Below are 16866 nucleotides of genomic sequence, written 5' to 3'. Positions count from 1 at the left end.
CATGTGGGATCTTCCTGGACCAGGGATCGAACATGTGTCCCCTGCATTGGCAGGCAGATTCTTAATCACTGCGCCTCCAGGGAAGCCCATACCTCAGAGTGTTTTTGTTCAAGTAAGTAACGTTTGTTATTTACAGCACTTTTGCGTTTTTTGTATGCTCTCCATTAGATTGTAAACTTGGGGAGCAGGAATTAGGCATTATTCACCATTGACTAGCTGGCAAAATCTGGCCCAGTGTTTTGCTCACTGCATATGAGGTGAGTTAATAGTATGGTGCTTAGTTTTAAAAATTGTGATATAAATTAAAATTCAGAGCTCCTAAACATTATTTCAAAAAATACCCTTTTTCTTTTGTCCTCCCAGAGGAAGCCCTGGAGCCACCTCCTGCTCGCCTGGTGGCCCCTGAAAGCTGCAGGGTCAGGCCCTCCAGGAGTCCTAGGTTCAACCCTCCCTTGGTTTGGGCAGCCTAACCCTCTCCCACATTCTCTAAGACCATCAGTGGGAGCCATCAAGAAACTTTAGCTGAATATTTCGGATGCAACATTAAGTCACCTTTACTGAGTCTTCATCCCTAGTTCTGGGCACCAGTTCTTAGAAGTGGGCTTGTGTCTTATAACCAAGATGCAATATTCACCTAGGATCCAGTTGGGGTTAAATAGATTGTATCTCACTTCCCGTGCCTGGGTCCCTGTCTTGATTGCCTGCTTAATACTTTTATGATTTGACACTGCCTTGGTTTTGCCAATGATGTCTACCCTGTCCTTCTATCCTTCAAACATCTTTACAACCGAAGCCTCATCCAACAACTCCTTAATGACTAATTTGTTGGTGCCAACTGACTGCTAAGGAATTTCCAAGGACTCCCCTGATATGCTTCATCCATCTGCCAAGGACCCCTCCCCTGCTGGTAGACTGTTGGTACCAGGAGCCCCCTGTGGCCAAACCAGGCAGCATTTAGACCTGACCTCCTGCCAGACCCATCAGCATCATTCTGGGGGGTGTCAACCTCCTCACATCATGCCCTCTTGTTTTCCACCAACCCTCGTACAGTTCACAGATGCAGCCACAGGGCTCACCTGGCTGATGGTGCTCATGGCTCGCATGTAGCTCTCATTCCTGGAGCGGAACTTTGGTGATGTGAGCAGGCCCGCAGGGTCAAGGCTGTCTAGGCTTCGGTTGATGGAGACCTCACTGACCGCCCTCAAGTAACTGTGACTCCGGATCTGGAGTTTGGGAGAGTGCTCATTGGAAATCCTGAAAGAGAACAACGAAAAGTGTGGGTTTAGTCCTGTTCTAACACGCAGGCAGTAATAAGAGAGGGTAGGACTGTGATTGATGTGGCACCCTACACACAGGGGCTAATACTAGAGATGCTTTCCCATGGTTGCTAAACTCCCCCGTGGGGTCTAGGAAAGAAAACGTTTGATGGGAAATCATTGAGATCTGATGACATCAGAGAGCAATTATAATTTTTTCAGCCCAGGAAATAATTTCCTCAATCATATTTTCCTAGGCAGCCTGGGGAGGAGAGTAGAGCTGCTACTGCCCTGCCCCGGACTTCTGCCCTGTGTAATTTGCAAGCTTTTCCTTTGTACCCAATTCTTGTCTGTGCCATCTTTCTGTTTTTGGATTTTCTAGTAACAGCAAGTGGTTATATATCTATAACTATATCAATCTTTCTATCATCTATTTATCTCTCTATCTAATCTTGATCTCATTTAGTTGAGATTTAACTTAGTGAACAAAACTTAAATTTTAGACATTAAAAATGTGCGCATATCTAAATCTTGATATCCAAAGATAAGTCTTTACATACTTTATACTCTTCAGATTTTTTCCAAGATGCGTTTTTTATTTTATTTTATTTTTTATGAACACACATTTCTTTATTAAGTCAATATCTTTTGCAAAATGAAAAAAGCCTTAGCATACAATATCTTTATACTTAAGGTAATAAATCTGTTTATTAAATGTATTCATATTTGATATATTAAATTCAGAATTATTCAGCTGTATTAATAAATTTCCCAATATATTTAATTAATTAATTAATTAATTTTTGCTATTTGACATTAGTCTTTTTTTAAAAAATTTTTATTGGAGTATAGTTGATTTACAATGTTGTGTCCCAGATGCATTTTAAAATTATAAAAGAAGAAATTGCTCCTTGCAAAAAGCCAAGCTATCCATAGGTGCTCAAAGCAGAAAGTGGGTCTCCACTCCCCTTATTCCTGCTCCAGAATTCCACTCCCCTGAAAGAACTACCCAGAGCAGCTCAGTGTATGTCCTTCCTTACCCTTTCTATACACGTACAAACAATTATTTTTTTAGTAATTAAAAGAAAATTTTACTGAAATATAGTTGATTTACAATGTTGTGTTAGGTTCAAGTATACAGCAAAGTGATTCAGTTATACATATATATCTATTCTTTTTCATATTCTTTTCTATTATATATTATTACAAGATATTGAATACAGTTCCCTGTGCTATACAGTAGGTCCTTGTTGTTTATCTGTTTTATGTATAGTAGTTTGTATGTTTTAATCCCAAACTCCTAATTTATCCCCCTCCTCCTCTTTCCCCTTTGGTAACCACAAGTTTGTTTTCTATGTCTGTGTTTATTACTAATTTTTAAAGTTTGTTTTCATGTGGGATTCAGGGCGATTTTTCTTTCATTATTAAATTTTAAAAAGTTTTGCTGTAATATTGCTTGCAATTAAAAATTAAAGTTGATAAGGAGACAGATGTAGGCCCAATATAGCTGCTATTATTTATCATTATTCTGGAGATCCTAGCTAATGAAATTAGAAAAAAAAAGAAATATGAATATAAATATTGTGAAGAAAAGGTGAACTTTGAGTATTTACAGATTATACAATTAATTAGCTGGAAGGTAAAAGAAAATCAACTGAAAAACTATGAGAACTAATAAGATGATCCCCCAAATAGTTACATACAGGGTAAAAATTGAGAAATTAATAATTTTTCTATATACTTCCACCACCAAGTAGAAATTTTAATTTAAAAATCTCATTCAAAATGGCAAAACATTATAAAATAAGTAGAAATTACAAAAAAGAAATGCACCAGAAATTTTTGAAAAAAGTGATAAAGCTTTATGGAGGGAGGGCAGGGTTTCCCTGGTGGCGCAGTGGTTAAGAATCTGCCTGCCAGACGTAGAGAATGGACTTGAGGACACGGGGAAGGGTAAGGGTAAGCTGGGACGAAGTGAGAGAGTGGCATGGACATATATACACTACCAAACGTAAAATAGATAGCTAGTGGGAATCAGCTGCATAGCACAGGGAGATAAGCTCGGTGCTTTGTCACCACCTAGAGGGGTGGGATAGGGAGGGTGGGAGGGAGACGCAAGAGGGAGGGGATATGGGGAGATATATATACGTATAGCTGATTCACTTTGTTATACAGCAGAAACTAACACATCATTGTAAAGCAATTATACTCCAATAAAGATGTTAAAGAAGAAGAAGAAAAAAAAAAGAATCCACCTGCCAATGCAGGGGACATGGGTTCGAGCTCTGGTCCAGGAAGATCCACATGCAGCGGAGAACTAAGCCCGTGTGCCACAACTACTGAGCCTGCAAGCCTAGAGCCCATGCTCTGCAACAAGAGAAGCCACCACAGTGAGAAGCCAGCGCACCGCAAGGAAGAGTAGCCTCCGCTCACCAGAGCTAGAGAAAGCCCGAGCGCAGCAACGAAGACCCAACGCAGCCAAAAAAAAAAAAAAAAAAAATTTATGGAGGGCAATAAACAAGTCCTAATCAAAGAGGAAAACAAATTTCCTGGAGGGAAAACTCAATATTGTAAAAAAAAAAAATTAAATTTTCCCTAAATCTATAAATTTTATACTAAAAGCTGAGAATTTGATTAACAGCCACTTTTTGCAACTACACTGAAGGAGGGGACAAATTAGAACAGATCTAGAATTTAACATCAAAAGGAAACCTCTTATGTATTTTACTACCACAAAAGAGAAACTGCTTGTTCTAGCAATGTTCCCTTTGGATCCTGTGCCATTATGGAGATTCCCCATGGACCACTTTATAAATGCCCATGCCAAAAATCCCAGCCAAAAAACAAATAAACTGAAGAATAAATTTTCCCTTTGAGATTTCTTCTAGGAAAAGAGAGACTTAGCTAGAAGCGTTTATAACCTAAAGTTCACTTTCACATAGAACTTGAGAGGTGACAAATGTGTTTCTTTGGCTATTTTGTAACCTGACCCAGAGCAATGATATTGCCAACATAAAAAATGCTGCTCTTCCAAGCGGTTATCAGGGCAGCATTGGGGGTGGCTGTTTTGTAAATGATCTCCATTCAAAAGAAGAAGTGAAAACCCAGTGTTCTGAGAAATGAGTGTCTGTCTGCTGGCTGAGATGGAGAAATGAAGCATCATTGAAATAATCATTCACCCTGGCCGCTTGTTATGAAATAAGGCATAATTCCCAAATGCCAAACTGAAAAATCATTCAGAAGAGATTGAATAGTTCTACTTTGGTGAGTCATTCCTGATAAAACAATGCTTTCTTCAATGATACACTGAATATAAGGAAATGAACTCTTTATCTTGTCCACTTAGAGAGCAGAGCCCACAGCTGTCAACATAAAGGGTACAGTATGTACATGTGCTCCTGACGCTGAAACAGTCATGAAAGAAGTTCCAAAAAAGAATGCAGTGATTATTTTCACCTCAAGAGGAAGTTGATTTGCTAGGAAGGAAAGGAGTGTGCCTATTCAGAAATATTAGCTCTCGTGTAAGATTAATTATTTATCAATGTTAGCCTATTCAAATGACATCCATCATTTTTCACTTTCTCCCCAGATTGCTTATGCTAAGTTAACCTCTCATGGCTTATCCCAGCTGAACTGAGATTTTGGCCTGGTTGAGCCCCATTCATTATCATGTCCTTTAACTGCACCCAAAGGTGGGACGACGCCCTTAGGTGGCTGTGGAGCAGCTAGACAAACACACTTGGCTAGTGTATCAGTAAGAATGCCACTGCAAAAAGAGAAAATGCAATAATACTTGGATCACAACATTTAAATGAAATTTTTATTTTATTGAAGTATAGTTTTTTTAATGTTTTAAAATATTTTAATTTTATTGGAGTATAGTTGATTTACCACAATGGAAAAGAATAGTGATAATAACCTATATGAAGTATAGTTGATTTACAATGTTGTGTTAATTTCTGCTGTACAGCAAAGTGATTCAGTTCTCTCTCTCTCTCTCTCTCTCTCTATATATATATATATATAAATTTGTGTGTGTATATACACACACACACACACACATATATATACATATTCTTTTTCATATTCTTTTCCATTATGGTTTATCACAGGATGTTGAATATAGTTCCCTGTACTATACAGTAGGACCTTGTTGTTTATCCATTCTCTATATAATAGTTTGCCTCTGCTAATCCCAAACTTCCAATCCATCTCTCCTCTACCAAACCCTCTCCCTTGGGGACCACAGGTCTGTTTTCTCTGTCCGGAACACAACATTTTAAATCAATGTCCCCAAAGAGAAATTGATTAACCCTGTAATATGTCACTAAAATTATATAATTCCACAAGATGAATAAGCTCTGGGGAACTAATGTACAGCATGGTAACTAGAGTGAATAATACTGTGTCATGTACTTGAAATTTGCTAGGAGAGTAGAACTTAAGCATCTCACCACACACACACAAAAGGTGAGGTGATGGAGGTAATAATTAACCTGACTGTGGTAATCATTTCAAAAAACATGCAGTCAAACTATCACATTGTACACTTTAAGTATATACCATTTTGTCAGTTATAATATATACACGTTATAGTGTATATAAATATATACAAATTTGTCAGAATGGATAATAAAGCTGAAAAAATATAACTTCAGATGGTTTGAATTTTTTTTCCTCCAGAGAAGGAAATGCTTCATGACTCTGTGAGTCTAATGGGAGAATTTCTGGAGGTGATGGACCATCTTACTGATTGATCTGTATCCTAATTTCTTTTTTTTTTCTTTTTTTTTCCCCCACTTTGCCTTGACTCCGACTTATAAAAGCATTGAAATGTCAGGTTATTTGATAGGACTCAGAGGAAACATTTTATTGACTCTGGGGTTAATCCAATTGCTCTGTTTTGAAGATGAAAGTATTTTGTCCTTGGTCATGACTCTGTTATCAATTCACTGTCACAAGCATTCATGGCTTCAACTGAGAGGCTTTGATTCCTTGGGCCTCAGTGTGGAAAATGGTACTTAGTGGGTGACACTGCTCAGTTACTAGTTTTGGGGAATCTAATGAAGGGTGTTCTTTTGGTCAACCTGCTTTGGTAAAACCAAGCCCGGCTTTCTTTTCAGCAACTTCATGTGTGATGCCTTTGTAGTCCTTCTGAAAGTATAAGTTGCATTCAAGTTGTTCACTTTGGCAGCTCTCAACTCTTGAGTTATTTCTACTTTATAATAATAGCTGACTTTTATTACCATTTACAAACCACTTAGTTATTATTAATACCAACCTACAGATAAGGAAACCATGGTTTCGAGAAGTTATGTGGTGTTCAAGGTACTTGAGAGGGAACTTGATCTTTCCCTGACTTCTGTATTCTCTTCCCATCTCCTATTTCTTGGGGAATCTTGCCTGCACTCACATGGGGGTTCCTATTCCTCTCCCTTGCCCTCAAACGTTCTTATTCCCTAAGAATTTACAATTCTTTATATTCTCATTTTTTTCTACATTCTCTCCTTGGACAACCTCATCTGCTCAGTTGCTTCTACTACTAACTTTATCCTGACAACTCACAGATCTATTTGTAGCCCATAGCTCTTAAACTTCAAAACTAAACTTCTAATTAACTGTGCATTTCTACCCAGGTGTTCCACAGGTATCAAATACTCATCACAACCCCCGAATGAACATGTTACCTTTTCCCTCAAATTTGCTCCTTTTTACTTATTCCACATTGAGATGGATGGCATTGAAATCTATCCTGTCAACCAAACCAAATATCCGGGTGTTTATCCTGTTTCCCTCTTAACTGTCCAAATCCAGTTGATGATCAAATTTTCTCAGTTTTACTTCCTGGTTACACTTACAATTCCTTTCCTCCACGTCTTCCTCACCCTTCTTGCTTCATTACTTCCTGAGTTCAGCCTTCATCTTGATCCTCCCAAACCAGGCTCCCTAGGGCCGGTCTTGTCCCCTCCAGTGCATCTCTCTTCTCCTGCTAGTGATTAGGACACTCTCTTGCTTAAAAGTCCTCTGTGAATCCTCTTCATCAGTGGGAGAAAGTCTAAACTCTGTACTTACTTTTCTAGTATCACCTTTTGCTACTTCCTCATATGTACCATGCATATACTCTCATGCTTCTTTATCTCTGCACATGCTGGTTTTTTGTTTTTGTTTTTTGCTTGGAATACACTTCTTCCTCCACTTTCTACCCACAGAACTCTTACTTCAACTCATTTATCAGGTCACTAGGTGTTAGAGCACCTATTGCCAGGAGAATTGGGAATCAGGATTCCAGATCACTGAGTCTAATGGGATTCTAGTCAGTTCTCTTTAGAAAGCCTCCTTTGTTCTCCCTGACTAAATAAAGTACTTCTCCATTTGTACTCCTGTTGTGTCTTTTATATTTCTCTGCCACACACTTTTCCCATTGTTGTAGTTTTTTGTTTACATGTCTGTGTACTCCTTAGATTTTAGAGTTCTTAGAAGGTGGAGTCAGTATTTCATTCATTTTGTTATGCAGTGGTACACTAGCCCTTACATTTTTAAAGTGACTAATGATGATGAACACCTACTTGAGTGCTTCCTTTATGCCAGGCACTGCACATGAATCACCCCATGAAATTGATGAATGAATACATAAATGAATGAGAGGGGAACTCAGTTGATCACTACTCTAGACATGAAATAGTTTCCAAAATTTCAAAATTCTCTTACTTATAGCTAAAGACCCTACAAAGGATTTTAAAAAGCTTTATTGCAATAAAATTCATACACCATAAAATTCACCCTTTTAACAGGTACAGTTCAGTGGTTTTTAGTGTATTCACAGAGTTGTGCAACTGTAACCACTAATTTTAGAATGTTTTCCTTCCCCCTCCCTGTCCACATTCCTGTACCCATTACTAGTCTCTCTCTATTCCTCCTTACTACTAACCCTGGAAACCGCTAATCTACTTCTTGTCTCTATGTCTTTGTCTGTTCAGGACATTTGATACATATGGAATCATATAATCTGCAGCTTTTTCCCACTGGCTTCTTTCACTTATCATGATGTTTTCAAGGTTCATCCATGTTGTAGCATGTATCAGTACTTCGTTCCTTTTTATGGCTGAATAATATTTCATGGCATGGATTTATACCTTAATTTGTCCATTCATCAGTTGACAGACACTTGGTTTGTTTCCACTTTTTGGCTTTTATGAATTATGCCGGTATGAACAATCATGTTCAAATGTTTGTGTTGGCATTGGTTTTATCAATTATCATGACCATAAAGGTTTATAGGAAAATATTATTCAAGATAACAGAGCAAGAAACTTCACATATGAGGTGGGACTTCTGGAATGACAGAGGAAGGACCTCAGTGAGTCCTATTCTACACAAAAGCAATTGCAGAACTACTGGCAACATCAACCATTACAGGACTCTGGAAATTGAACTCAGAGAACAAACTGAAAATTATTTATGCAAGGAAAAGTACTGAATGTAGATACCCCCATTCCCATGCTCCTCAGCTCCTTGGCATAGCAGCCACACACCACGGAAGCCTCAAAACCAACACAGGGGATGCACCTCATGGAGCTCAGTTGAAAGCATCATCTTCAGTGCATGGTGATGTTTTGACTGGTCTCTCACCTCCCTGGAAAAGCCCCATCCCCAGAGTGTTGATACTATTTGATCTGACTGGGAGCTCAATTCTGTGGAAAAACCCCTATCCCAGGTTGTTACCCAAAACAGTAGTAATTGGCTGAAATTGCTAACATCATAGCTACCTGAGGTTCAGTTGGAGCAAAACAAGAGCAAGGCCCAAAATTTAAAAGAAAGACCTGGAAAATTTGATGGCTATAGAGGATATTTAAAAGTTTTGATGTGCTGCTTAAGAACCTAGAAGGCTTCATGTATGCACAAGGCTGTGCACATGCCCAGAAAAGACCTAAGAAAAGAAAGGACTTTGGTCACTCACCTGTGGCTGACCTTGAAACCCTGCATAAGCAGGAATTGAAAGCTAAGGCTGATTTGTAAACTTCCTGAAATTTGAAAGTGTGCCTTCATAGACAGATGCCATTGGCAAAAGGTGGAAGACTTATTGGTTTAAAGTATTTAGAAAATATTCTGACCAAGCACTGGCTGATCACTAAACTATGATGACCCCAGGGTGAACCCAAGGAAGCCAGGTTTAAAAATAAAAGCAAGAATTTAAAAAAAGGAAGCAGAGAAGTCAGTAGATATATGTTGTAGGGAATCCAGAATCTAAAGAGCTAGTCCAGGAAAGTTGCTAAAGAATAAGCAGTAGCAAGGTAGAACAAACAAAAAAAATGAATAAAATAAACTGGGGTGGGAGGGAGAGAAAGGATGGAGGGGGAAATTTGTAGATTAAGAAACTCAAAATATATATCAAATTCAGGAAGTGGGAAACATGAAGTATAGTATTAAAGGAAAGATACTTTGGACAATAAAACCATAAACAAAGACAAGGTAATGATTATCATAAAAGTCCGGATAGTGGCTACTTTTTAGGAGAGGGAGACACTTGACCTGGATGGTAGTTTCAAGGGTATTTGCCTTATGATAATTCATTAAGTCATGTATTTTGTGTGATTTTTGTATATGTGTTTTATTTTTCAATATAAAGATTTAAATAAAAAGGAATTGGGGAATATCTGGTTCAAGAGTTGATAGAATATCTAAAATGTACGATTTTCCACAAAAAATAATGTGACCTGCAAACAAACGAGAAATTATGGATCAAATACAGAGAAAAAGCAGCTAATAAAAAATGTCCTTGAAGGGAGCCAGATGTTGGACTTAATAGACAAAGACCTTAAATCAGTTATGAATATTTTCAAAGAACTAAAGGCACTATGTGTAAAGATTTAAAGAAAAGCATGACAACTATGTATGACCCAATTGAGACTATCAATAAAGAGAGAGCTATAACAAAAAGAATAATCAATAAATTTTGGAGTTGAAAATAATTATTTTCTGAAATGAAATAAATAAGTTATAAATTCTCATTCCTAGTAATAACTACATAATAATAACTAAAATGAAAAATTTACTCAAGGGGCTCACAGCAAGCCCCTCGAAGAAGAATCAAACCTGAAGAGAGATTATGCAGCCTGAGAAACAGAAAAAGAATAAAGAAAAATAAACAGTTTCAAAGACTTATGGGACACCATCAAACACATCAACATACATGTAACTGGAGTTCCAGAAGGAGAGGTAGAAAATATATTTGAAGAATTAGTGGTCAAAAACTTCCCAAATTTGATGAAAACACTAATCTACATAACTAAGAAGCATTTAAGCACCTAAAACACTTAAAATACTATAAACTCAATGAGATCCACACCTAACCATATCCTTGTCATAGCATCAGAAGGCAAAGACAATGAGGAAATCTTGAAAGCAGAAAGAAATGACTCACCACTTACAAGGAATCATCAATAAGATTAAAAGCGGACTTCTCATCATAAACTATGGACGCTAGAAGGCATTGAGATGAAATATTCAAAGTGCTGAAAGATAAAGATTGTCAACAAAGAAATCTATATACAGAAAAACCATCGATCAAAAAAGAAGTTAAGACATTCTCAGAAAAACAGACTGATTCATTGCTAGCCACATAGAGTCCTTTTTTCAAACTTCTTTTACAACACCATGTTGTTCCCTAAACGTTTCATTTTCCTTCTATTTCTTAGAATTGTAAATTCATAAAGCAATCCACTTTACTATCTGATTAGCCCTATCAGAAGAGCACAGCTTAGACACAGGGGTAACTTTTATAGCTTAAGATACAAACGGAAGGAACAAACTCCTATAGGTCCCTTGCTATATTCTTTGTTGTTCTTCTTCCATAAATGTTTGCTATGGGGGATGAATGTCAGCCTTATTTCTGGGAGACATGGCATTGTCAAGTGTTCTGGACCTTGCTATCTCTTAGAAGTCCAGGGTGCAGTAAAAGGGAGATGAGGAAATAATCTTGGGGATTTCTTTTTGCTCCATTAGCTTTGCTCTGTAGTAAAAAACCGATAAGGGTTGGGATTGTTGACTTGTTCTACTGGGAAGATTATCAAAGAGCCGCAGGCTAAGTCTCTGCAAAGCCATCTGCTATAAGCTGGGATAATTCATTTTAGTTATAAAGTGGGTCTTGTGCAAAATAAAGGTGCAGCTCTTTTCACAATAATTCATCAGCCATGTAAATTTTCAACATAAAATATAATTCTTCCAGTGTGCCAAATATGTTTATCTATCACATTTAGACTCTTTTGACACTTGGAATTCAAACATTCTTTCCCCTAGATTCTCTAGACTGTGCAACATTACATTTAAAACAATATGAATCAGGGCTTCCCTGGTGGCGCAGTGGTTGAGAGTCCACCTGCCGATGCAGGGGACACGGGTTCGTGCCCCGGTCTGGGAAGATCCCACATGCTGCGGAGCGGCTGGGCCCGTGAGCCATGGCCGTTGAGCCTGCGCGTCTGGAGCCTGTGCTCCGCAACGGGAGAGGCCACAACAGTGAGAGGCCCACATACCGCAAAAAAAACAATACGAATCAAATGCCAACTATTTGTAATGCTTGTGCTAGATGCTATGGAGGACACAAGATTCCTGCCTTTGATAACGTCAGTCTCCAGACAGACACAAATATGCAGAACTTCAAGAGAATCTGTGCTGTGCTTTTAACAGATGTTCAAGAAGAGGGTAGGAGGGCTTCCCTGGTGGCGCGGTGGTTGAGAGGCCACCTGCCGATGCAGGGGACACAGGTTCGTGCCCCGGTCCGGGAAGATCCCACATGCTGTGGAGCAGCTGGGCCCATGAACCATGGTTGCTGGGCCTGCGTGTTTGGAGCCTGTGCTCCAAAAAAAAAAAAAAAAAGTGAAAAAAAAAAGAAAAAAAAGAAGAGGGTAGGAAACGGAGACTCTTTTGTAGTGGAGGCCTTAGGAAGAGCTTTGGAGAGAAGACAGCTTGGAGTTAGACTCTGGTAGATTGTCACTAGGTAAAAGTGAGCCAGACAGAAGGCATTCCAGACCCAGGGAGCAAAGGCTTGGAGGCACAGGGTACAGGACAATGCTCGGGATGGCTGATACCCAGGATGCTGGGGTGAACAGGGCTGAGCCTGCTCTCGTCGGAGGTTTATTGAAGTCATAATTGCCTGCTGGCCAGTCTCCCCCATAAAACTGTGGGTTCCTGAAGACAGCAACCACATCTGGGGTCATGGGATTATATGGAATCCATCACTGCATTCCCAAAGCCCAGCACAGTGACCAGCATATATTAGACCTCCTTAAATATTTGTCAAATAAGTGTGAGAGGAGAGGGGTGATGGGGTCTGAAGCCCCCCAAGGCATTATGACAAGACCCCCAATAAACCCTGATGAGAACCTGAAGAGAATCAGTGCACCATGGAAGGTGAAGGCTTGAAGGGGTGTGTAGGTCCTGAGGGATGACCTGTGGAGTTCCGTTCCTGGGTGACAGAAAGCAGGATGGTGACGGCTCTCACCACGATATATAGACTAGAGTCAGGCCCAAGGGAATTCGTTTCTCTCTTCAGTAGCAGTAAGGAAAGAACCTTGCTTAATACTCAGATATGCCCAGCAGAGTTTTATTGATGGCTGGCTGAGGATACAGCACTTAGTACACAAAGAATTGTTTCCAAAGATCCCCATGAAGGAATTTGGGGGCTACAGCATGCTTTTAGCATCCACGGATGTCTGCGCCCCCCGAGTACACACGCTACATATCCACGTGGGCAGATCCCCCCTAGAAATGAATAACAGCTGCAGCTCAGTAGTGGGGCTTCTCTGTTTTTCTCTGCTCCAGGGTAACCAGTTTTACAAAAGCAATTCTTACGTATTACCTCAAAATAATTCCTGCAATTCTCTTCCCTTTAGTTGGCTTAGGACCAAAATGATCACTAAATCAATTAAAATAATTCAGAGAGAAATGAGATTTGTTGTGGAGGAGTAGCTGCCCTTAGTACAAGCAGTTTCACAGCAGGGAGCTTGTGCTGCTGAACTTGGCTGTCTGTGCTATGAACCTGGCTTCACATCTCAGTTAGCTCCATGGTACTGGGCAAGCCACACTTATTTCTTGTTTAAAATAGAGATAGAGCTTGGAGAGTTTACTGCATAATAAGCATCTCTCTCTCTCTTATTGTGGCAAATACACATAACATAAAATCCACCATTCCAACCATTTTTAAGTGGCATTAAGAACACTCACAGTGTTGTGCAGTTATCGCCATCCTCCAACCACAAAACTTTTTCATCATCCCGAACTGAAACTCTGTACCCATTAAACACTAACTCCCCACCTTTCCTTCCCTGGCAGTGACCACTTTACTTTCTGTCTCTATGAGTCTGATGGCTCTAAGTACCTCACATAAGTAGAATCAGACAGTGTTTTGTCTGGCTTGTTTTGCTTAGCATAATGTCTTCAAGGTTCATCCATGTTGCAGCATGGGTCAGAATTTCCTTGTTTTAATGTTACTTAATAATATTCCATCATATATACATATATATATGCCACGTTTTGTTTATCCATTCATCCATCAACAGATACTTGGATTGCTTCCACCTGTTAGCTATTATGAATAACACTGCTATAATCCTAAGTGTACAAATAACTGTTTGAGTCCCCACTTTCAATTCTTTTGAGTATATGCTCCAAAGTAGAAATCTCACTTTATCAGAAGTATTTAACTTCTTCTATTTCATTTATCAGCAATTAAGCTACTAACATATTTGGGGAACAACATAATGGAAACAAACTATCACTTTTTTCCCCTGAAAAGACACTCTGGGGCTTCCCTCGTGGCACAGTGGTTGAAAGTCTGTCTGCCGATGCAGGGGGACACGGGTTCGTGCCCCAGTCCGGGAAGATCCCACATGCCGTGGAGCGGCTGGGCCCATGAGCCATGGCCGCTGAGCCTGCGCGTCTGGAGCCTGTGCTCTGCAACGGGAGAGGCCACAGCAGTGAGAGGCCCCCATTCCGCAAAAGAAAAAAAAAAAAAAAGACACTCTGTTGATCATTTATGGTAAATTTCTGGGACACAAAATAATATAGTAGTATTTCAGGAACTAACTATTATTGCTATGGCTGAAAACAGAAAAATGATACTTCTATTATTTGGTGGAAAGTATAGTAATAAATCTGAGTATAATTGTACTGCTCTAGTGATTGCAAAACAGTAATATAATGAAAACTTGGTACAGTATTATTGAGAATAAATGCTATTGCCATGATTAAGACATCCTGGAAAATGATTCTATAAGCAGTTAGAGATTGCAGAAAGACTGTTGACAGGAGTGTCAGTTTATGAACTGGTTAAGGAAAGAAATAATGTCATCACCAAGGGAGATGGGATGACAGTTGAAATGTACTAGTTAGTAAAGAGCCCACAGTGATAATCCTTAGGAGGGCTGTAAATGCTGCTTTGAGCTGAAGGCAGAGTGTTTCTTTCAATTTAAAAAGTGTCAGGGCAGAACAGATGTACTTACACAGATGTAAGTTGACATTGACACATTGGAGCCGTTAAAGCCTGTGTGAAAGTACTTTGATAGATTTTTCATAAAGTGCTTCATATTCTGACTTAACTTTTGGAAGACAAAAAAGCAACTAAAGACAGAGTCTTAAATAATTCTTTTAATGTTGGTTTTCTTCTATTCCTCATTGTCAAATGCTCTATGTCTACACTCACTACGGGCATATCAAAAGATCTCAAAGAAGACATGTCTTCCGTATTAACAGTCTTCCACTGATTAGAACGCAGCTGTCGTGCCCCAGCTAAGCCTCCTGGTGACACGCCCCCTTTATCTGGTTCTCTTAGGTCAAGATTTGTAGGATCTCCGTTAACTTGATGGCTCGTCCCTAAGCTTGGTCCAGTTTGTTACTTTCTCTTTGACAACAGAGCATCTAGAACCAAACTCAGCCTTTCAAATATAGACTGACAAGTGTGGAATACAGAATGGCTATTACTGTCTGTTCTGTAGAAAATCATCTTGGGGTGCAGTCTGAGAAAGCTTTGGATAGTTTGGCATATAGTCACGCTGTTAGCTTCTGGTAAGCTCCCTTTGGGCAACTTTTAGATCTTCACCTCAAAAGTTGTTAAGTCATTACGATTTTTGACCCTTTTGTTCCTGTGAAATTGAAACCAAAGGCTAATCCTGTCATCCCCATACAATATACACAGTATATCAGCTATTCTTGCCCGTTGTGTCACCAGCAAATGTGATAACAGAAGCAAACATAACAAAACCCCCAATCTGTGAGAGCTACAAGGTTCTATGCTTTACCTATAATATCTTATTTAGTTAGCACACCAATATTATGAATCATTATAACAGTTATGAAGCATTATTATTCCTATTTTATAGATGAGGAAACTGAGGCTGATGAGTTTGTAAACTTAGAATTAGAAGCTCGATCTATCTCATTTCTGTGGTCTTAACTACCTTGTGCCTTCCCCATAAGCATGCCATGTATTTTCTTACCTAATCACCTGTAAAATTATTGACTAGGACTGGGCAAATCCATGATCTTTTGAGTTGGCTCAGTCCATTAACAATACAGTCTTTGCTGTTAGGCTGTTTATCATATACCTCTATTTCCCAGCCCATGCTTCTCTGATTTCAATTTTTGCCTGTAAGTCTATTGGGATCTACTCTTTAAATGTTTTAAATGCTATCCTAAATGCAGTTACATTCCTCTGATATGTCTCAACCATTTTAGAGAGGAAAATATAGGCAGTCCTATATATTCCTTTTTAGTAAATCTATGCTGGCTCCCTATTTTCTAAATCATCACAAACCATCTGTTTAAAAATTCATTCTGAAATCTCCCCAAGGATTTACGTTAGATTAATTATTTTCAATTTTTAGAATCCTCTGGTTGGAAAAACTGAGATAGTATTTACTTTGTTCTTGGCACTTTTCCCATGGTTCCTAAAATATTACCAATAATGATTCTACAATTATATCTGAGTTCCTTTAGATGGAAACTAAATTTTCAGGGCTTTAAGTGTTTTCTTCTTATTTGTGGCAGTTACCTAGTTTTGGTTCTAAGTTGGGCTTAGGTAGTTGGCCATATTCTGTATTTGAGGAAGGGACACCTTTTTCTAATTTGTGCAAAAGTACTACATAGGCTAGCAGCAGCCCTGAATGTCTAGGAGTCATGTTTACATTAGGTTACAAGATAATTCCCCAATATGTAATAGTTTATTCTACTTGGATGGGATATTCCACTTGCAGAGATGCAAGGCTGGTTCAAAATTTGAAAATCAATCAATGTAATACCATATTAATAGGCTAAAGAAGAAAAATTACATGATCTTATCGATTGATGCAGAAAATGCATTTGACAAAATTCAACAACTCATTCTTAATAATAAAAGCTCTCAGAAAAATAGAAATAGAAGGGAACTTCCTCAATTTGTTAAAGATTATCTACAAAAAACCTACAGCTAACAACAAGGCAAGGACGTCCATTCTCACCGCTCTTATTCAACATCGTGCTAGAAGTCCTAGCCAGGGCAATAAGGAAACAAAAAGCATACAGATTGGGAAGGAAGAAATAAAACTGTCCCTATTTGTAGGTGACACGATTGCCAACATAG

At 38.8% G+C, this 16866-nt stretch overlaps 1 protein-coding gene across 16 annotated transcripts in view; it reads right to left on the bottom strand.

Annotated features, from left to right (window-relative positions):
- Positions 1-16866, bottom strand: part of DLGAP1 (DLG associated protein 1) — a gene marked incomplete at its 5' end in the record, with an annotated part of 323664 nt that overhangs the window by 177072 nt on the left and 129726 nt on the right. For all 16 annotated transcript variants that reach the window (XM_081253129.1, XM_081253128.1, XM_081253120.1 and 13 more), the window contains one exon: positions 1077-1254. In XM_081253129.1, coding sequence (XP_081109255.1) covers positions 1077-1254 — 178 coding nt within the window. The remainder of the gene's footprint in view (positions 1-1076; positions 1255-16866) is intronic.

Source organism: Mesoplodon bidens (assembly GCF_964165515.1).
Source record: "Mesoplodon bidens genome assembly, chromosome: 13".
Classification (NCBI taxonomy): Eukaryota; Metazoa; Chordata; class Mammalia; order Artiodactyla; family Ziphiidae; genus Mesoplodon; species Mesoplodon bidens.
The sequence above is the reverse complement of the archived record's forward strand: the minus strand, read 5'-3'. Positions and strand labels throughout refer to the sequence as shown.